Raw genomic sequence first — 22464 nt, forward strand, 5'->3', positions numbered from 1 at the left:
AGCGTGGATATGCGAGAAAGTATGTCAGTAGCTTCCCGCGGGTCGGTGATTCTTCCCGGGTTCTTTATATTTATATTGAAGAACATAGTTTTTAATTGGCACCATTAATCGGTATTGTGCTGACATGCCGTTAAACCCCATACACACACATACATATTTTTAATTGTTTCCGCATAGCTTAAAGGCGATACCCAGCACATTAAATGCCGATTAGTATAGCTACGAAGCGAAAATTCACCTACATCCTACATGCAAACAATTTTATACATCGATATAAAACGGTATTAAAATATGCTTTTGCAGATAAGGTGCAACCAAACCGGGAAATAGTGGCGACGAACGAAGCCACTGATTTTATTTTACTGCGACAAAAGTTAAATAAATAAATAAATAAATAAATAAATAACGGTTATTTTTTAAATTTCATGCCAGTTGAACTCATCATTATCATCAACAACAATATGTCTATCGTCAATGGTTACCATACCTCTTTGGATCACCGTATAGCCAAAATATAGTGACATTTTGTTTGCATAGACTGGCGAACTGAATAAGTAGTGGGGAACCGAGCATTGATATTTATAATTTCTTTGAAAAAGGTTAAATAAATAAATATATTGACAAAAATGAAAACGAATATACACTGGCTTACTCAGTTAAAGTTATAATCATCATCATCATCGTTCTATTCGCCATCATCATGATAAAAACCACCAACAACAAAAGCAACACCGCAACCACCACTGCTACCATACGGTCACTGTAAGGTCGCGTTCGTTGTTGTTGCTGTGATCTTTGTTGTTGTTTTTGTTGTTGTTGTTGTTATTATTATAATTATTATTATTATTATATTCGTTTCCCTACATTTCACAAACTTACATTAATCCCTACGAGATAAATTACTGTATGCTGGAAAAGCGCAATCAAAACATTAAATTTTCTAAAGTCGATTTTTCTAATGCTTATAAATTAGCGAACTTGTGTTGTAGTGCAGTGAAACACTACTACATACATAAATTTTGAACATTGGTGTCGTTTTTCTTTGATCGGCAAGTTGAAGGTCGAGCTAACTATGGGATTCTTTTTAGCGCATGCGCATTTGCCAGCCATTACTGACATGATTCTGACTTCCGTGATCAGCAGAGAGCGAATGTACACCAGTGTCTTTCAATGGATCTTTACCGTGTGTCTGTGCTTTTCTTTTGGATATTACCCACCAAGATGTGAATGTAAGGGTCTGGTCTTAACAAATGACTCATAAAATACTAACATGGTGTATTTTAACGGCACCATAAAACTTAAAATCTGTGAAGCGGTGGATCTACGTCCGACCGACTTCTCGGCCCGTTTTCAAATGGTGAAGGGGGTTCAGAATATCCTAGACCCTTACATCGCATTTGATATTGATGATATTCACGTTGCAAGGACAACCACGAAGCCTAAAACATCGAAACCCGTGTGGAATGAGGACTTTCAGACCGAAATTCATAACGGTCAAACCATCGGCCTGACAGTGTTTCATGATGCAGCTATTCCACCGGATGAATTTGTTGCAAATTGTTCCATATCATTCGAAGATTTAAAACAACAAGCTGATATATGGGTAAGTGTGCCATAACTTGTAAGTCAAATGTCCCAAAAGTTGCCCAACTTAGGTCTGAAAGCGCCCTTTTTGACTATAACCCCCACCCCCATCAGCAGTAACAGCATCAGCTCTCGGCGGCCGCCATGTCGCGTTATACGGGGCCTGCGACTGGCATTGAGAACGCTTGATACATTAACATTTTATTTTCTCGTTCGCTCTGTGGATATGAATAATCAGGAATTTCTACTTATGGTTTGGGTTGGGATTCAATTGCATTTTCTAACCAGAATGATTATTTCTTTTTTTATCATTTTAGATTGACCTAGAGCCAAACGGCAAAGTTCACGTTATACTGGAGCTGAATGGATCCACATCCGACGGTATGTTAGAGAGTAGTCAGTGTGGTGATTAGCATATTCTGCTAATAGTGATAGCGTTGTGTCTCCTCCCCCTCTACATTATAACTTCACTTTCACCCAGCACTTACCATATACATATGGTCACAGCTTACTCAGCCGTATCTAATTAGGGAAACTAGTGCAAATTTGGGATAAGGGTACTTGGGCTGGTGTTTATTTACACTGGTAACTGGTGTGTGAGCAGTATGCTTATGTGACCTCAGCCTCCACTGTAGGGCTAGCTAGTAATAACATATTTATGCTAATGAGATCATAGTAGAGTATAGGAATATTCTGGACACCAGTGTATATCTTTCCCAAAAATAAATGTTGGAATTGATATGTTAATTAATCAGGGAAATAAAAAAAGATGCTTGGGGACAGAGCTTACCACTGTTTATTTTTTATTTTGATTGTTTTTAAAAATTAATGACTATGTATTTATTAATATGATAAACAGTTGTGAATTAGTTTATTAAGTATATATTTAAAATATATAAGCATTGGTTAAAGAACCAAATATTTTGGTGTCAGAAGTGGGAAAAGTGCATCAATAATTTGACTAATAATGTTTATACTTATTTCAGATAATAATATTAACCATAAATACATGTAGATAAAAAAATGTTTTTATATTGTTAATTTTTTATGATTGTGATTGTAGAAAAGTGAATATATAATTTGTATTAAAACATTTACAGGTATGTATTATAAATTAATATTCAGATTTTGTTGAGTAGAACTCAGTTTTAAATCTTCATCATAAACTATAATTGATGTTGTAAATCAAGTAAGAATTGGTGCAATCAATTTAAATATGTATTTATTAAAACAACCACTTATTGATATCAAATCATTCATTATATTGTAATATTTTTGCCATAATTTTTTTAATCCAAATAAAATAATATATATTTTGTTGTATTTACAGTATATTTTGACAACATATTAAATATATATGGATTTACAGAGATAGTGACCAGTTAAATAACAAAAAACAATTAAACAAAAACGTACATCACAAAATATATTTTTTTTAATCATCAGTATCTAATTGGGTAGTTCCTATATATCTGAATATCCCACTCCCCCAAAATTGTCTGCTGATAATAGAGGTGATAGGTAAAACCAACATGATACTGCTGTGAAATAAAGTAAATGGATGAACCTTCCAACATATGTACAAGGTTCATGTATGATCTTGACATTCTACCCCCATCTCCAAATTATGATATCATACAGGATTTGGTGTCATCGTAAGATAAGTGTTATGTCTGTGAAAAGTGTCAATACAGTATTTCCTAAATTAGTCAACAAGTCTTAAAAACTGGTGCTTATGTCATTTGTAATCAGCTTTAGAGGGATCTCATTAATATACATTTAATTTAAATTTAACAATGTAAATTTTGAAGCAAAATTTAAAGGATATCTTAAAGATTTTTAATGTCCGCATTGAGAGTGTACTAATTAAATGTTGCATTAATGCTGAATTGTTCATTAAGAGAACAGTCATTGCTGTTCATTGTATTGAGAATGCATAATTATACACATTTAAAATCATGCAGAAATGATGTTTTTTTTTTTGTTCGTATGGACACGACATTTATGTCATTAGTGAGGAGTTCCAAATTTGGATAAATTTGAAGTTTCTGACCAGGTACGACTACACAAGGAAAGTTTGGCACTGATTCATGATACAGTTGATAAAAGCAATACAAATAGCATTTCAGATAGTTTTCTGAATTTTGTAAATGAGAGTTGAGTTTGCTGTCAGAATGTTACATTTTGCATTTTTATGAAATATTGCAACAAGAGTTTGATTATTCCAATGCCATATAGCATATGCTCTTGAGAGAGTAGCCAATCAATCAGGAAGAAAATGTAATAAATTTACATGATCATAGGTATTCATTGTTTCAAGACCAAGATGAATTAAGTCATATGATCATAGGTATTCATTGTTTCAAGACCAAGATGAATTAAGTCATATGATCATAGGTATTCATTGTTTCAAGACAAAGATGAATTAAGTCGTATGATCATAGGTATTCATTGTTTCAAGACAAAGATGAATTAAGTCATATGATCATAGGTATTCATTGTTTCAAGACAAAGATGAATTAAGTCATATGATCATAGGTATTCATTGTTTCAAGACAAAGATGAATTAAGTGGTACCAAATGTTGAGGTGTTGACAAAATACAAACATTTGCAAGTCTTGTTTCACCAAGGGTTCATCACCTGGGGTTGGTAGTATGGATGTCATTATCAGATAAGTGAGTATAGTAGAGACCTGTGGATTAGTGGCCTTTCACTAATAGCAATTACCTAACACATACTCAACTATGGAATTATAAGGACATTATCAGCTGTAGGTAGCCAGAGGGATAATAAAAATAAAATGTTTCTTGCTGGCAGATATACAAAATTCCTTTATAATTTTGAACATGCTGATTAATGGATAATGTTTTTTTGGTAGCCTGGCAAGGCTTTCACATTGAAATAGTTGTTGCCCAATATTAGTTTTCTGTTGTCCTGGTCTCCCAAGCAGTTGGCTTTTCTGTCTTTGTATGTCATTCTGAACAGCTATTTGTGTATGGTATTTTAGCTTCTTTAAGCTGGAAAATAGAATCAATAGTAATTGGTAAATGAGTTTATTTTCCATGACAATTTGGCTCACAATTAATCTGGAAATAGTTGAGCATGACATCTAATTTCCATGATCTTCAATCTTTACTTTTACCGCTCCAGTGGCCTAGTGGTTAGAGCGTCCGCCTCGGATGCGGGAGGTCGTGGGTTCGATCCCCGGCCGAGTCATACCAGAGACTTAAAAAATGGTACTAACAGCTGCCTCGCTTGGCGTTCAGCATTAAGAGGTTAGTGTTAGGACTGATCGGCCTGGTGTCAGGATAATGTGACTGGGTGGGACATCATGCTACATGTCTGCGGCATGATGCCCCAGTGCTAGACATCACTATAAACTGCCACATTGCAGACATCGTAGCGATATGACTGAAAAATTGTTAAAGCTACGTTAAAAATCAAAATCACAAATCACAATCTTTACTTTTGCCAACCCACCTCCTGCTTGAAGACCAGTTTTGAGCTTATATAACACTGATATCAGCTCAAGGAGGATTTCATAACAATTAAATTCTTCTAGGCAAAAATAAGAGGGTTGTCATGCACAATTGGTACAATTAAAACAGTCTGATAACAGCATATCAGATAGCAGCGATGTATGCCACTGTCCTCGGTTCATGGAATGATAGTGTAAGTGGATTTAACATCATATTTATTTTGTAAAAGAAACATGGGAATGGTTTACAGGCCGAGAATGTAACATACATTTCTTTGTTGGCGAAGGACTAGTACACTGGGAAATTTATTTACTAGTCCTTCCTATAGAGCAATATCCGACACATCAAGATGAACTAGCCTTGTGCTGGTGGACATCCACTAACTGCAGGTGGAGACTCATCAGTAAGAAGAACAGAAAATAGGGAACAAATTCACCCATCATACATTTATTTTATTGAAGTAATGAGTTGTTCCAAAGATGTCAAATAGAATGGAGTAGTCCTTTCATGGATGTCACAAAGGCACACAAATTTAAATGACCTAAATTAAAAAATATTTACCTAAAGAAAAACAAAAATGCTAGAAAATTATGTAAACTAAATCTTTCTATGTGCCGATTATTCATTTGGAGAGACATCTAGGTGTTTTATAATCTTTTGTAAAAGAAAAAGAAGAAAAACGAAGCAGTTAACGATTGCCATTTTCAGATACTGACCTTTCTCTTCTGTATACTAAGATGGGTTCTTGGGTGACTCCTTATAATACCATGCAATCATATGTTGAGATAATTTTATGACAGGAGTCCCATTGGTGTTTTACTGCCTTATATAATGTCTTTTTATGAAGAATAAAAATTTAAATTGTTCCCAGTCTGTTGTTTTAGGCAAAATATTCAAAGTGCACTAAACAGCCCAAACCAGTGCTGATAATTAAGTCATCAGCACTTGAATATTATTAAAAATCTATTCAAGAGAAACTTTTAATTATAATGAAACATTTAACATTTGAAGAAAATGTAGGTTTTCAAAACAAACGTAGTTCTTAGTAGATGAAAAAAATGATGGAGGAAGGTGCAGATAGAGAGATGGACAAAAATATTGATGTGTTCACTGCTCAAGCTATGATATGGGAAGAAGGGATGCCGTTGTTGAAAGAAGAGATATAACTTTTTTTACCAGTCAACATTTGCAACAAAATGATTTTCTTCCAATAATGACATTTAGAATTTCATCTTTTTGGAAACAGAAACAGACAAAAGAACATGCATGTTAATCTTGCATTAATTAAATAGAGAATCAAGTGGAATTAATAGAAAACATCATTATTAAGATCTTTTAAATATCTGGTGAGAGGCAGAGGGGAGGGACACTGGTGGTGGGTGGGATGCTGTCCTTTATTTCATTGTAGATGGAGCTTTGATCAGGAACTGCTGTAGGACTTTTTCATACAGAGGGGAAATCCTCTTTGGCATTCAAATTCTCGGGGTGGTGGTGACAATTTATAAGGGGGACATTTTGTATGAGAACAGTATTTATGAATAAACTGCTTATAGTATATTCAGAGTTCTCAGTAGATTTCAGAACTGAAAAGTCATTTGACCCCTTGACAATAAAAACTGAAATTTCAAGAGTCAGTTGTTTTTTAAGTCATGAGCTGGGACTGCTCCTTATTCATGGAGCAAACTGATGCTATGAATTTGTTTACAAATTTAGAAAATTTATTCTCTTCCTCAGAATTGTTACTAACATTGTTTCTTTGGAACCTGAGGGTATGATCACCACTGGTACGCCATATCTGAGACTGAGATGAACAAGAAAATGTACTTCTTTGAGCCATTTTGATTAATATGAGCCAGTGTATTCAGTGAAAAGGGAAGAGGTGTATATCTTGTGGTTCACAGCATAAATGTTTTATTTATAGAAAATCCAAAAACGTTTAGAGTTTCCTTTACAGTACATGTATCATGTACTGACTGGTGACCGATAAGGACATTATTTGTCATTATTAAGTTTCACACTTAACAGGCAGTCAGTAGTTTTCTGGTCCAGGTTACCTATTGAATCACTTAATTTTTCAACAAATGGAGAATGTCTTCTTTGTATCATTACAATATGGCAGTGACAAAACAAGCATTCTCAGCCTGTAAGGAAGCTCACTTTTTGGTTTTGCAATAGCCAGATTTGAAGGATGCTGACTGCTCTCCACTACCCCTCCACTCTAAGTTTATCATGAGGAGAAAGTTTACATGTTCAACATGTAACCCTGAATTTCATATTAATTAACTAGTGTTTTATTTTAGCATGCCACTGCATTGGAAGAAATACTATGTTGAACTATAACATATATCAACTGCCCGTAAATATTCTTGAACAACGAAATGATAATTAAATGATGCAACATATTAAAATTACCCACACAAGTATTTCTGCTGAATTCATATTTTTTTCTGTCTTTTTTTTAATTCAACTCCACCAAAGGTCAGCTGATTGTGATTAGAAGACTTGAAAGTCATGACCACACTGTATTACATATAACACCCTCATAAAACATCCCCCCCCCCATTGGTCTTTAAATTGTCCAGATTACAACAGTCAGTTAATCAGTCAACAGCTTGTTGATGTTTCTTAGAGTACCAGGCCAAAATATCATGGCACCAGTACAATGTTTCTTAGAGTACCAGGCCAAAATATCATGGCACCAGTACAATGTTTCTTAGAGTACCAGGCCAAAATATCATTGCACCAGTACAATGTTTCTTAGAGTACCAGGCCAAAATATCATTGCACCAGTACAATGTTTCATAGAGTACCAGGCCAAAATATCATTGCACCAGTACAATGTTTCATAGAGTACCAGGCCAAAATATCATTGCACCAGTACAATGTTTCAGGTCCCCACTAGACTATTTCTCACTGGTGTCTGTAATGTGGGGATAGAGTGCACATATATGCATAATTTTGGGTCAGAAGAGAAAAATAATCTTTGATTTTTTTTTCAAAAGCATTAGGGTAGATATCAAATATTCATTGGTATCAAGGTTTGTCCTTTGTTAAAATGAACTGTAAATTTAAATTTTTCATGATTGAGTCACCCACTACTTTGCAATTTGCTTTTCCTACCATCTGCTTTGGACTTCATAACACATTTTTATTATCAGAAAACTTCCTAACCTTAAATATCACTTTTTTTATTCCAGTTTCAATAAATAAAGTAATTTTTTATCTGCAAGTGTTTCTTGTCATCAGTTTTTTTTAAAAGTCATCGGTACTTGTATTTAGTTTGCCATCTTTAAACATACCAAAAGTTGAATCAAGAATGTGCACTGCGAGTAACACATTATTTTGCTATCTGGAAGGGGCACAACATACCAAATAAAAGTCAGAGATTAAGTGCCAGAGGTCCCACTTGCATTTCGTATATCAACAGTTAATTTACCCATGATTTTCAAATCCAGGAGTAACTTCCAGATGTGCTGATGGTTGATAGTAATTGTGTCCGAGTACAACATGTAATTTTTCCAGAGGAAAAAAAGAGAATATTTTTATTGCCACTCTAATGATTTTGTTTTTTTTTTGCTATAAGTGTTACCATGTACTTTGTAATAGGTAATAGTGTTGTGTATTGTGTTTAAAGATATAAATAAAAGAGCAGAAGTTTTACTTAATTTCACTCAACCAATAATTAAACAGTTTGCTTTCCTCTGGCTGCATTGTGTTTAAAATGCCACTGCACGTGTTCCTATCATCACTTAACACCATACATTTATCCACTATATGACTTCCATTCTTAATAATACAAAAAGGGACCAGAATATGTATATATTATGTTCAGAGTGTGAATTTTAATCCTAATGAAAACATGATTCTTTAAGTGACTGACAATTTAATGGAGGGGGTGGCTTTTGAATTTTCATTCAAACCATGATGGCCATCCGATATCCCTATCAGGTTGCAATTACTTTTCAGATAAAAAAAATGATGTAAACTTTTTCAAAGAAGAATTTGAAGTATATCCACAATTTTCAACAAGCTTTTGGACAGAGTAATCTATTTCTTTGAAACCTTCATTTCTAGAGAACTACACAAGGGTATATATGAAAGGAAAGATTGCTAAAAGAATTGGGAAGTTATAACAAAATAACCAGGGGTCTCAAGTGGCTGAGTGGTCTGAAGAGCTCACTGTTATGGATCACTGCCATCTCACCTTTGTCTGCGTGGATTCAAGTCTCAGGTTTGGCCAATGTGGATATGTGAGAAAGCTTGCCAGTAGCTTCTTGTAGGCCGGTGGTTCTTTCCGGGGTTTTACGGGGTTCTTCCTGCACCATTGAAACTGGCCGCCATGTATAGCCTATCTTATGCTGAAAAATGGTATTAAAACCCAACAACAACAACATGACCTCAATTAAATTACTACTATTCAGCTGTTTTATTGACATGTGCTATCTAAATATAGTGCAGTGGCATGCATTATGTGAAAGATGGTGGGAATTGGCATAGACACTTAAAATACATTGTTGATTTGTAAGTTAGAGACATTCTTGTAAAAAGTAATCATATACTTGTAGAAATATTTTCTGACGTCTTCGGTTTAGCAGGGCTCCAAATAGGTATAATGTATTCGTCGCAGAATTGTTACTAACTTAAAAATAAAGTTGCCATTTGCAAACATTTGGTTGCGAATTATGGATAAAGCTGGTTGGCAAGAACAAAATATGAAACTTTATAAGCATTTGAATGATTATCTTCACAACTACCTTCACCACTGCAAACTTATTCAATATATTTAAGTGTCAGCTGAGTTTATATCACTTCTTATGGCATCTCAAGTTGATTTGGTTGAGAAGACCATCTCTCTATGTAAGGTTCAGCTTTAAATTTTTTGGTATCTTCAGTTGGTAAGATTTTTAACTTTGGTGGGATTAAGACAGTTTCTGACATCTGACTTAACCTGTGACTGCTGAAATTATTCTTTCACTCTGTGCAATGGATACTGGTATGACAGGAGGAATTCTGACCAACTGTGGAATGTTGTTGAAATCATATCTGTAACGTTCCTTTGTCAGCATGATTGACCATAAGGCACTGAAGGACTTGTCAGCATGATTGACCATAAAGCACTGAAGGACTTGTCAGCATGATTGACCATAAGGCACTGAAGGACTTGTCAGCATGATTGACCATAAGGCACTGAAGGACTTGTCAGCATGATTGACCATAAGGCACTGAAGGACTTGTCAGCATGATTGACCATAAGGCACTGAAGGACTTGTCAGCATGATTGACCATAAGGCACTGAAGGACTTGTCAGCATGATTGACCATAAAGCACTGAAGGACTTGTCAGCATGATTGACCATAAGGCACTGAAGGACTTGTCAGCATGATTGACCATAAAGCACTGAAGGACTTGTCAGCATGATTGACCATAAGGCACTGAAGGACTTGTCAGCATGATTGACCATAAAGCACTGAAGGACTTGTCAGCATGATTGACCATAAGGCACTGAAGGACTTGTCAGCATGATTGACCATAAAGCACTGAAGGACTTGTCAGCATGATTGACCATAAGGCACTGAAGGACTTGTCAGCATGATTGACCATAAGGCACTGAAGGACTTGTCAGCATGATTGACCATAAGGCACTGAAGGACTTGTCAGCATGATTGACCATAAAGCACTGAAGGACTTGTCAGCATGATTGACCATAAGGCACTGAAGGACTTGTCAGCATGATCGACCATATGGCACTGAAGGACTTGCCAGCAAGTTCATTTTTGACTAATGTCTTTAGTAGTCCCCACTGTTGTAGTATGTTGTCAGCATTGCAACCATATCTCTCCAAAACTTGTATAAACTATTCAGCTAGGTATTATAATTCGTCATTCTCAGTCTACAAGATCAACATGGTTTTCAAGACATTTATCTAGATTAGAGATCTGCAAAGTCGCAACAGCCTTGCTTGTACCATAATCTATATATTCATCAAAGATTAAAGCATGATACCTCTCATACATTCCGTGCACAACACTTTTCACAGGTTTCCTCATAGATGATCTAAGGGTGAGAGGCACACTCTCCATGTCAAGTCCACTCAGCACAAGGTCATCTTGTCTCTTCAAATGTACCCATTGAAATCTTATTTCTTGTTCATCTCTCTGGGTTGCCATCTTGTGAAGAAACTTCATTAGGTGTCCTTCAACCTTTTCTCTATCAGAAAGTGCTTGAATTTCACTTAAACTTAATTTAATATCATTGACTGCTGTTGGTAAGATTGTTTTTTTACTTTGGCAAGTAAGGCTTAGACTTGTAACAATTCTCAGCAAGTCCAGAAGAAAATGAAAAAGTGCCAGACATTCAAACTGCTTCATTTGTTATACTGAATTTTTTGTTCTGTCACTAATGTCACTGTTATCTGATGTTCTAACCAAATGCTTCCTATTCTGCATGACAACTGCATACTGACCTGAATCTGTAATCTTATTTTGAGATGATTATTTGAATGATTGCTAACGCTCTTCAAAATGCAGGAACTGTTTTGCATCCTTTAGTGGGATTCCTTACAGAAATCTGCAACCCTCTCAAAATGCCTTCAACTCTTGCCTTCTTTTAGGACTAAAGTGACAAGTCTTATATATCAGGTGCAGCTGAGCTTCTTTTCCACAACTAAACATCCTTGCTGACACTTTTTCAGCATGTCCATGACAGTAAATTGCGAACTTTGGGTCAGGCACCATATTGAAATCAACCGTGGAATGTTTTTGCTCAACATCTTTTGCACTGCACCTGTTGCCAAAATTTCCTGATGCCCCATCTGCACATAAAAGAGTAAGATGGTCTTGTATGGTAGGAGGTCCGATAAGGCTTGGGCTTTATTTATTACCTTAATAAGACCTTCAGCATGGGCATGCTCAGATTCAACAAGTACCAATAGTTCTTCATTTTTGTGATATATGAACCTGACATTCATGGCTTCATTGTCTTTTACTTCTGAATCTGTCCCTGAATCTATTATTAGACTCTAATACAGGCTTTCTCTCAGATAAGTTGCTAATATCTCTCTGATGCGGTCATTGATGCGCTCTATCATTCCTGCACATGTGATTACAATAATTGCTGCGTATCTACAGCCTATTTTGCCTTTGCAATTCCAACAGAGGCTTAAACTCTGTAAAGACTAGTTCCCCTTTTGCAATCATAAAAGCCATGACAGATTTAATTTCCATGGCCTTCATCGTCTGTTCACATTGTTTACTTCGTTGGTGGATACAATTTTACTCCACCATACTGCCATATGATTTGCTTTGTACAACTCAAATGTGAAAGGATTGTCATTTACTTGCTTCTCCACTGCTCCAAAACTGCTTTTGTTCAAGGAGAATACATTACTATGTTTTTAAACTCATCCCATAGTTGACAGCAGTCGAAAGTCTTTTATTATCACATAAGTTAATGTGAAAGCATACCGGTAAACATCCACTAGCACTGTTTGTACCTTGGATTATCAGTTTGATTTTTCATGTGATATTATGTGTTGATAAGGTCAATTTTTAGACAAAGAAAGCACTAACTACAAAGTTTGACTGTCTTTAAACGTGATTTTTAAGCCTTTTTTGATCAAACATAGGGCTCATTTCATCATTTTTTGATATTTTGAAACTAACAGAAATTCACTCACAAAGGCAAAATGTTGAAAATTTATGCAGTAGTGCTCCTTGAAAAGAATTTTAAAAAGTAAATAGACCTAATGTGTAATGTTGTGTCATGCACACTTCACCAGTTTTGACCAACTTCTGATTTTTCTGAGTGATCTTACTGTCAAAAGAAAAGAATTAATAGAAAATTCCTGCTTAACAATAACTATATTGGCACAGATAGTTCCTGCATCACTGACATTTGTATTTGAACTTTACCACTTCTATAATGATTGCTCTGGTGGCCTTGTGGTTAGAGCATCCACTTCGGTTGGGGGAAATCACGGGTTTGAACCCCCGACCAAGTCATATCAAAGACTTATAAAAATGTTATTAGGAGCTGCCTCACTTTGTACTTAGCGTTAAGAGATTGTTTGGACTGGTCGATCTGGTGTGAGGATAATGTGACTGGGTGGGACATGGTGCTACATGTCTGTGGCATGATTCCCCAGTGATAGATATCACTATAAAAACTCACACTGCAGACACCATAGAGATGTGACTGAAAAATTGTTAAAGCTACATTAAATATCCAACAGACACACACACACCAATTCTGTAAATGTTTACATACAGTAGAGTAAACTAAGCTGTTGACAGGTCTAAATGTTACAGCCTTAGCAGGATAATTAATCCTTACATACTTTACCTTGCCCACCTGTCAGTCAAAGGTACCAGTTTAAATTAAAAATTGCCTGCTGATGAAAGCCTTACATATGACAGCCATGTTGAAAACTGTTCAAAATGGCTCTGACACTTTATAAGGTGTACAAATTCAGATAGTAATTGCTTCAATTTTCTGCTGGGAATTAATTTTATTTTGGAATTGTTTTGAATCAGAAAAACTTTAAATTTAAAAAGAAAACCCACAAGAAATGTGATGCGAATAAGAATGTTAGGCTGTATTGCAAAACGTGTTATACTTGACTGTAGTGTATCATGGTTGATCAGTTAATCAGCCACCAAAAAAGGACCAGTCATAAACCAGACTGTTAAATCTTCCACCTAACATTTCCAAATTGATCAGTTTGTGCACCACTGCACAATAATGATCATGTTAATTATAATCTGACACATCATTACAAGTATAGGAATAATTTAATGTATAATTATGACAATTATCTTAAAGTTAATTTTTGTTTTATTGTAGGAAGGTCATTTTAACCAAAAACTGATGTACATTATTATGACAGTTAAAGTTTTCACTTTACTGTCTTTAAAATTTGTCAAATTGTTGCAAAATTATTTTTTTGCCAGAAAATTTTTTAACATACCTAGTTGTTCCTAAATGAAAATGCACCACTCATGCACCCAGTATGACTGACATGACAGCTGTCATAAAACGGTTGTTGTCATTACACCACCTAATGAATGATCATTTTGACATAGGTTTTAAACAAAAGACTTCTGAAGATGTCTACTTTTTCCTGAATGAAAATGGTGCCAATCGGACACCCAGTATGTCTGCCACACAGGTAATTTGAATGTCCTGTTGTCACTGAAGAATATCTGAGGTGGTTTCAATCTCAGAAGTTGAAAGGAAGAAATGTCTTGTATCTTGTATTCCAGGAAATTCATTTCACCCAGTAGAACATCAGTTCCTCCAGGAGATGCTTGTTATTATTATTGTTGTTGTTATTATTATTATTATAATTATTATTATTATTATTATTACAGAACCTCCAAAAGAGAGGGTGTTCCGGGAGAAGGAGGGACTCCTCAACCGGCGGCGAGGTGCTATGCGCCGTCGGATCCACCAAGTTAATGGACACAAATTTATGGCAACGATGTTACGTCAGCCAACATTTTGCTCATTATGTAGGGATTTTATATGGTAAGTTGAAGATTGATGTTAGAAGCAATGCTTCATTTCTTCCCTTAAGCATTTATCTTTGCATCTCTGGCTTTATGTAAATCATTTTTCTTTTTGTAATCCAACAGTGTAATGCACATATTTTACACATGAGTTGAGTTTGAATTGTATATAAAATACGTATCTGTATTCTCTAATACACACATTCACAATTTAAGCTAGACCATGTTCAGATACTTCAAAATGCTGTGTCATCAAGTTCAACATTAAAATGAACATGCAGGAATTTGTTACCACTGAAATCGGAAAGTGAATTGTACAGTTAGTTCCACTTTTCTGTTGAGGGCTATTCTTTTTCCAGTATTTTAAATTTGGCATTCATTTTATAATAAATAGTTCTACCATGAGTCATCTTTGCTTAGAACCTGTGTCTCTCTTCACCTATGACAATTAGATCTGGGTCTGTGCTATTACATTATACAAAGACAGCTCAGTCTTTGTTGTTGTATTATACAAAGACATCTCGGTCTGTGTTGATGCATTATACAAAGACATCTCGGTCTTTGTTGTTGCATAATACAAGGTATCTCAGTCTTTGTTATTGCATACTACAAAGACATCTCGTTCTTTGCTGTTGCATTACACAAAGACATCTCGGTCTGTGTTGTTACATTATGCAAAGACATCATGTTCCCTGTTGTTGCATTATACATTGACATCTCGGTCTATGTTGATGCATTATGCAAAGACGTTTCGGTCTTTGTTGTTGCATACTACAAAGACATCTCGTTCTTTGCTGTTGCATTACACAAAGACATCTCGGTCTGTGTTGTTACATTAGGCAAAGACATCTGTGTCTGTGTTGTTGCATAATACAAAGACATCTCAGTATTTTGTTGTTACATTAAACAAAGACATCTCTGTTTGTTGCATTATACAAAGATATTGTGGTCTGGTTGTTACTTTATACAAAGACATCTCCGTCTTTGTTGTTACATTATGCAAAGACATCTCAGTCTGTGTTTATACTTTATACAAAGACATCTCGGTCTTTGTTGTTAGATTATACAAAGACATCTCAGTCTTTGAAGTTGCATAATACACAGACATCTCAGTCTGTGTTGTTGCATAATACAAAGACATCTCAGTCTTTGAAGTTGCATTATATAAAGACATCTCAGTCTGTGTTGTTACATTATACAAAGACATCTCAGTCTGTGTTGTTACATTATACAAAGACATCTCAGTCTGTGTTGTTAATTATACAAAGACATCTCAGTCTTTGTTGTTGTATTATACAAAGACATCTCAGTCTGTGTTGTTGCATTATACAAAGACATCTCAGTCTGTGTTGTTACATTATACAAAGACATCTCAGTCTTCTGTTGTATTATATAAAGACATCTCAGTCTATGTTGTTGTATTATATAAAGACTTCTCAGTCTTTGTTGTTGCATTATGCAAAGACATCTCAGTCTGTGTTGTTACATTATACAAAGACATCTCAGTCTGTTGTTGTATTATATAAAGATATCTCAGTCTTTGAAGGTGCATAATACACAGACATCTCGGTCAGTGTTGTTGCATAATACAAAGACATCTCAGTCTTTGAAGTTGCATTATATAAAGACATCTCAGTCTGTGTTGTTACATTATACAAAGACATCTCAGTCTGTGTTGTTAATTATACAAAGACATCTCAGTCTTTGTTGTTGTATTATACAAAGACATCTCAGTCTGTGTTGTTGCATTATACAAAGATATCTCAGTCAGTGTTGTTACATTATACAAAGACATCTCAGTCTTCTGTTGTATTATATAAAGACACCTCAGTCTATGTTGTTGCATTATATAAAGACATCTCAGTCTTTGTTGTTGCATTATGCAAAGACATCACAGTCTTTGTTGTTACATTATACAAAGACATCTCAGTCTGTTGTTGTATTATATAAAGACATCTCAGTCTTTGTTGTTGTATTATATAAAGACATCTCAGTCTGTGTTGTTACATTATACAAAGACATCTCGGTCTTTGTTGTTACATTATACAAAGATATCTCAGTCTTTGTTGTTACATTATACAAAGACATCTCGGTCTTTGTTGTTACATTATACAAAGATATCTCAGTCTTTGTTGTTGCATTATACAATGTCAGATCCCCATCTATGTTGTTGGCGTATGCAATGACAAATTGAGCTCTGTGCAGTCAAGTTGTGCAGTGACAGATCTGTTTTTCGAAATATTATTTGGGCAACCAAAAACATTATTAAAAGATGGTTATGCTAAAAATTGTAATTTTATATTTTTTCAGCAACAAACATTTGATTGTTTAATTGTCCTTATACATTGTTTTTGCTAGGGGTGCAAGATACATGGCTCTCAGTGTTTTATATACAAATGGTTTCATGTAAGTCATTTGACTCATCAAGGCAAAAAACAATGAGTCTAAAGTCAAACCTACGAGTCCTATTTAAGCCGATGATCAGTTTTCAGTAGTTTAAAAAAAAAATTATTGTTTAAATACACAACAAAAATATTATATAATGTGACTAAAACCAATGAGACAATTCCCTTGCCAGAAGCATGTGAACATTTTGTATTTGTTAATGCTTTCATCTGTCATTGCTGTCACAAATTATGAATTTTGCTGGTTACGTATAAGACTGTCGTTACGTTTGATTGGCTTTCCAGTAGCTCTGAACAGGTAGTAGCAGAGTCATACTGATTGGCAGAATTCTTCAAAATGCCAATGGCATCACTTTCTTTAGCCATTAGGTCGTGTATTAAATTAAGAAGAGATTTGTATTTTAAAAAGGGATGTCTTCTACATTCAGCCAATGTACACACTTTAGTAGCACTTTCACTGCTATGTCTTGTTTGGAAGAATGTTTTTGTAAACCTGCATTCAAATCTGCCTGGTGTTGTGGACCTTCATTCAGCAGTTTGCATTCTGGCAACCCAACATGCCTTGCCAGTGTACTGTTCTGAAAGTTATTGTTTTTTGCACATTTATCAGTTTTTTTTTTATAGCCTCTGTACATATATGGCAAAACATAAAGGCGTCTTCACTGTCACATTCTTCACTCGAATTAATTTTTTTTTTAAAACGTAGCCACTGTGTTTTCAACCATTGCTGCACAAATTAAGTTTTATCTTAAAAGTAACTGTTACCTCATCTTTGGATATGAAGACTTCACTGGTTCAATAACAATACTATGATCATCGTAGGTAATAAATGTGGTCCAAAAGATAATTTCGTTTGTTTCGGATCTATTTGAATATTTTTGCCTTGGACGTCATTTTCAGTCAAATGCTGACAGATCTTGGAACAACACAAAGCTTACAACTGAGTGGATGAAAATTGTTGCTTCATTGTGTGACAAAGACGCGCATGAAATAATAGTTTCTCGTGAGAATCACTTTAAAATCACGCATTTATTTTCTGCCTCTTTCTTGGGTGGGGCGATTATACAGTTTTAACATCCTGTTGCTACAAGTAATGTGACAGTTACTTAAGGTCAGCTCCAAGCTCCACACTCAGTTGTAACCCTATGTATTATGATAGCATTAGCGAAAGAAACTGATGTGTGGACATTTTCCCTGTTTGGGAGAATTGTAATCTGGCCATTAAAGTAGTTAAACCAAACCTTAATTTTGTGTTAATGAGCATAACGTAATATTGGGGTGCATCAGTTTACATACTGGTGATGATTTTTAGAACGAACCTTTGGTTTTTGTTAATAGGCAAAACATAACATTGTGGTGCGTCAGTTTACGTACCGGCGATGATTTTAGTGCGTCAGATTGTAAAAGTCTGCATATTTGATGCATGATGCATGGGTAGATAAAACACTGATCTCTGACAGACATTGTTGAATAATTTTATTGACAGCAATTTTTGGGCAGTTGCAGTGATTTATTGGGTAAGCAGTGACAAATATGTGTGATTGCTGTTGCATTAAGCAGTGTCAGATCGGTGTCATTAAGCAGTGACAGATATATGTTATTTTGTTTGCATTTAGCAGTGACAGATAGGTGTCATTAAGCAGTGACAGATATATGTTGTTTGCATTAAGCAGTGACAGAGCGGTGTCATTAAACTGTGACAGATCGGTTTCTGTGCTATGTATTATGCAGTGAAAGATTTGGGTCTGTGCTGTTCACAGCTGAGTGCACATTATAGTAAGCCTGGGGAGACCGTTTCCTATAACTGATCATCGTCTGTATAATAGACCAACTACATACTTACATCACCTATCTGATGAACAGTTTAGCCAACATATATGGTTGTTCACAACTGTTACTTTACTATATCACTGATGTCAACCCCTTGGGTTTAGCCATCTTTTGTTTTGCTCGTTGAATTCTGTTATTTTTGGGGACTACTCCAAAAGTAGTGATGTGATACATTCAGCAAATTCCATTAGTGACTAATTTAATATCAACATTTACACATGGCAGACAGATTAATTTGAGAGGGAGTGAAGAGCGTTTGGCTTATTAAAGTGGATCTGAGAAGAAAAGCATGCATCAGATAAAGATAAAGACTCGGGTGATGATCTTCTGGAGTACTGGAATACTTTGAACAACAAACTTATGCTGAAGACAAACTCAGCTGTTGTGTATTTCCTTATATGATATGGACTTCTAAAAGATAATGCGCATGAATTATGCTTTTAAAGAAATAAACTTGTAAAATGCTAGGCAGAGTTCTGTACCATATCAAATGCAAAATGAGAATATTGTAACACAGAAGGATACCTAATGTATCCAACAAGGCATAGTGTTGGGTTCTTCTGTTTGCAGTGATGATGTCATCAGATCTTGTGGTCCATATCAGATTAATTAATATGAATGTGAAAAATAGCCAGGGATTCTCACTTCAGGGGAAAAATTACATAGCTCATATGACATCAATATTATCTAGTTTTAATGGCACCCAATGATGTTGAAGACCACCCAACCATGTTTACGATCGATATCTTTCAAGATCCTGTATTATTCAGATGATTTGGTATTTACAACTTTTTGCAGCATTGCCTTTTACATAATGTGGTACATTAGACACACCACATTTTGAAATTAAAATTCAAGTCACTGTACTTACATAATCTACATTATAGCATTAAAAATTTTAAAGATAGGTTTTTTACACATCAATTAATATCATTAGCAATATCATAAGAAAATCACTAGAACACATTGCCAGTCAGTAATTCCAACTAAGGTGCTGAACTTGAGGTTTTCATGATGGATGTAGACCACATTTTCACCATAACTGGTTGAGGGATCACCTCACAACAATGTCCATATGTTGTTGTTGTTGTTGTAGGGTTTAACGCCATTTTTCAGCACACGATAAGCTATACATGGCGGCCAGTATTGTTGTTGGAGAAAGAACCTGGGAAAACCCCAGAAAGAACCACCGACCCATGAGAAGCTACTGGCAGTGTCCACGTGTAAAAACTGCGTTATATGTTTACGAAATGTAAAAGCAGGCTCAGTGGTTAGCATGCTGGACTTGCAAGCAAATAGGTGCAGGTTCAAAACCTACTAACCACTCCGGTGGCCTAGTGGTTAGAGTGTTTGCCTCGGATGCAGGAGGTCGTTGGTTTGATTCCCGGCCGAGTCATACCAAAGACTTACGTTAGCATTAAGAGGTTAGTGTTAGGACTGGTCGGCCTGGTGTCAGGATAATGTGACTGGTGGGACATCATGCTACATGTCTGCGGCATAATGCTCCAGTGCTAGACATCACTATAAACTGTCACACTGCAGACATCGTAGTGATATGACTGAATTTTTTCAAAAGCTGCGTTAAAAATCCAAATCACACACACACACACACAAAACCTACTAATGGATCAATCCTTTTTGTGGAGTGACCTTAGGCAAGGCAATTTACTCCATCAGTCTTGGAACTAAATGCTCTATACTGTATGCACTTGCTTATAAGTTGAGCCAAACTGATATATAGATATATACATATTTGTCCCAAGATACCTTGGCACTGGCAAGGTTAGGTTTTATTTATATAAGGGAGTAATGTAGCATTACTCCAAGCACTGGCCTAAGGAGAAAAGACTCTTAACACATTAACCCCTAGCAAGGACTTAACAGGGCAGGAGGTAGTAGCCTACTACCGAGCTCTGTAGCGTCATGATCATGCATGATACACTAAAGTGGATGGTATTATAGAAAGGAAGGTAGACAGATGTAGCTCTACAATGATACCAAATAATCTGGAATATCTAGTTGCACTGCAAAATACAGATTTTAAAAAACTCAATTTTTGGACCCGACTTTTTTTTACCCAAAATTCACCTGTGGTCGGAATCCCATTTTGTGTCTGGATTTTAGACTTTTTGGTCTCAGATCTAAAGCAAACTGGTATGAACTGCAAACAGACAGATGAGCCTTTGCAAAAAGTAGGATAAGATGGGCATTTGGAATAAAGAGTGGTCTCCATACAAAAATAATGGTTCCGTGTAGCAAACTAACCCAAAAAAACTCCAACTTTTACCCTTCTGCTTATGCGTGAGTCAAATAACCAATGAAAAATGATGTTTCTAACACAAGTAGGCAGTATGTTATTGAAAGATGACCGGGGATTTGGTGTTTTCGAGTCTATTCAGAAATAGCTTTCAAAATGTGTTTCCTACTCGATTTTCAGGCAAAAATGACGAAAAGCTCCAGGGGTTAATGTGTTAAGACTATATACTTATATATATATTATAATGAGGATGTACATTAAAATCCCTATGGTTGACGAATCTAGGAACTGTATAAATCTGCTAGTGCATTATGTGATGGCAGATCTGGGTCTGTGCAGTTTGCAGTTGGACTCATAAGTGGGTACATACAGAATGTGCTGTTATACTGTAAAACACCAAAAACAAAACACAAGGAAAAAAAACCCAGTAAAATAATTCAATAATGCATAAGTACAAATTATGTACTATCAGGTAATTAAAGGAAATAAGGAATTGGTTTTAAAATCCACATAGAAGAAATTTTCTTCAACATTTATACAATTGCTGCAAAAAGAAAAACAGTGCTTACTGTTGATAGGCAGATTTATGCCAATTAAACTTTCTTCCTAATTGTATATTGGTGGGTATTTAGATTTAACTCTGATAGTTCCAGCGAGTGTTAGTGATATATTTATAGCTGATGCATTTGGAGTCAGGACCTCTTCCAATGAGATATCCTAAATATTAAAGTTTGATTTTCCAAAATACATCTAGTATGGTATTTGATGACAGTGTGTCATTCTCCTTCTTGCTCTCCTCGTCATTGTCGGATTGAAATATAGCATCATCCTCTGTTCCATCCATGGCATTGCTGATACAGCACTTCCTGAATGATTTTGCAATCATTTCTGATGGAATTGAGTCCCACACTTCTTTTACCCACTTGGCGACCAAATCGATGTCCGGCCTCATTAAATTCCCGCCTTTTGTCATTTTCACAGCCCCTGAACAAACCCATTCTGCCCACATCTTTAGTAACTTGTCCTTAAAAGGTTTGTTAAGGCAGACATCAAGAAATTGTAACACTGACGTTAAACCTCCTGGTATCACAGCCAGTGTTGTTTTCATTTTCTTTGCGGCCTTTTTTACTTCATCGGTCTTACTTCAGTTGATCAAAATATGATTGGTTTCAGAATGGACATTATTCAAGTATTGTGACAGTTTATAACTTTGAGCAGAAACCATGTCCACTACCATGTCTCATTAAGCAATACATCTGAGAGTCGGCATGTATTAGTAAAGTCATTGGCATTGTGCAACAAAACAAACCTATTATCCCCGAGGCATTTACCACAGATTAAGCATATGGTAGCTATTGTACAACACTCTACCGCTAACAGACCACTTTGCTTTACAAACAAC

At 35.5% G+C, this 22464-nt stretch overlaps 1 protein-coding gene across 4 annotated transcripts in view; it reads left to right on the forward strand.

Moving 5' to 3' along the window:
• The first annotated feature begins 1113 nt into the window (after positions 1-1113).
• Positions 1114-22464, forward strand: part of LOC149804774 (calcium-independent protein kinase C-like) — a 105899-nt gene continuing 84548 nt past the window's right edge. For all 4 annotated transcript variants that reach the window (XR_016416619.1, XR_016416618.1, XR_016416620.1 and 1 more), the window contains exons 1-3: positions 1114-1603; positions 1902-1965; positions 14433-14589. Coding sequence is in view for 1 of the 4 variants with exons in the window: in XM_089944363.1 (XP_089800489.1) it covers positions 1271-1603; positions 1902-1965; positions 14433-14589 (554 nt within the window). In the remaining 3 variants the exon portion in view is untranslated. The remainder of the gene's footprint in view (positions 1604-1901; positions 1966-14432; positions 14590-22464) is intronic.

The sequence above is a fragment of the Sinohyriopsis cumingii genome, chromosome 2 (assembly GCF_028554795.1).
Source record: "Sinohyriopsis cumingii isolate HCF-2022 chromosome 2, ASM2855479v2, whole genome shotgun sequence".
NCBI classification, from domain to species: Eukaryota; Metazoa; Mollusca; class Bivalvia; order Unionida; family Unionidae; genus Sinohyriopsis; species Sinohyriopsis cumingii.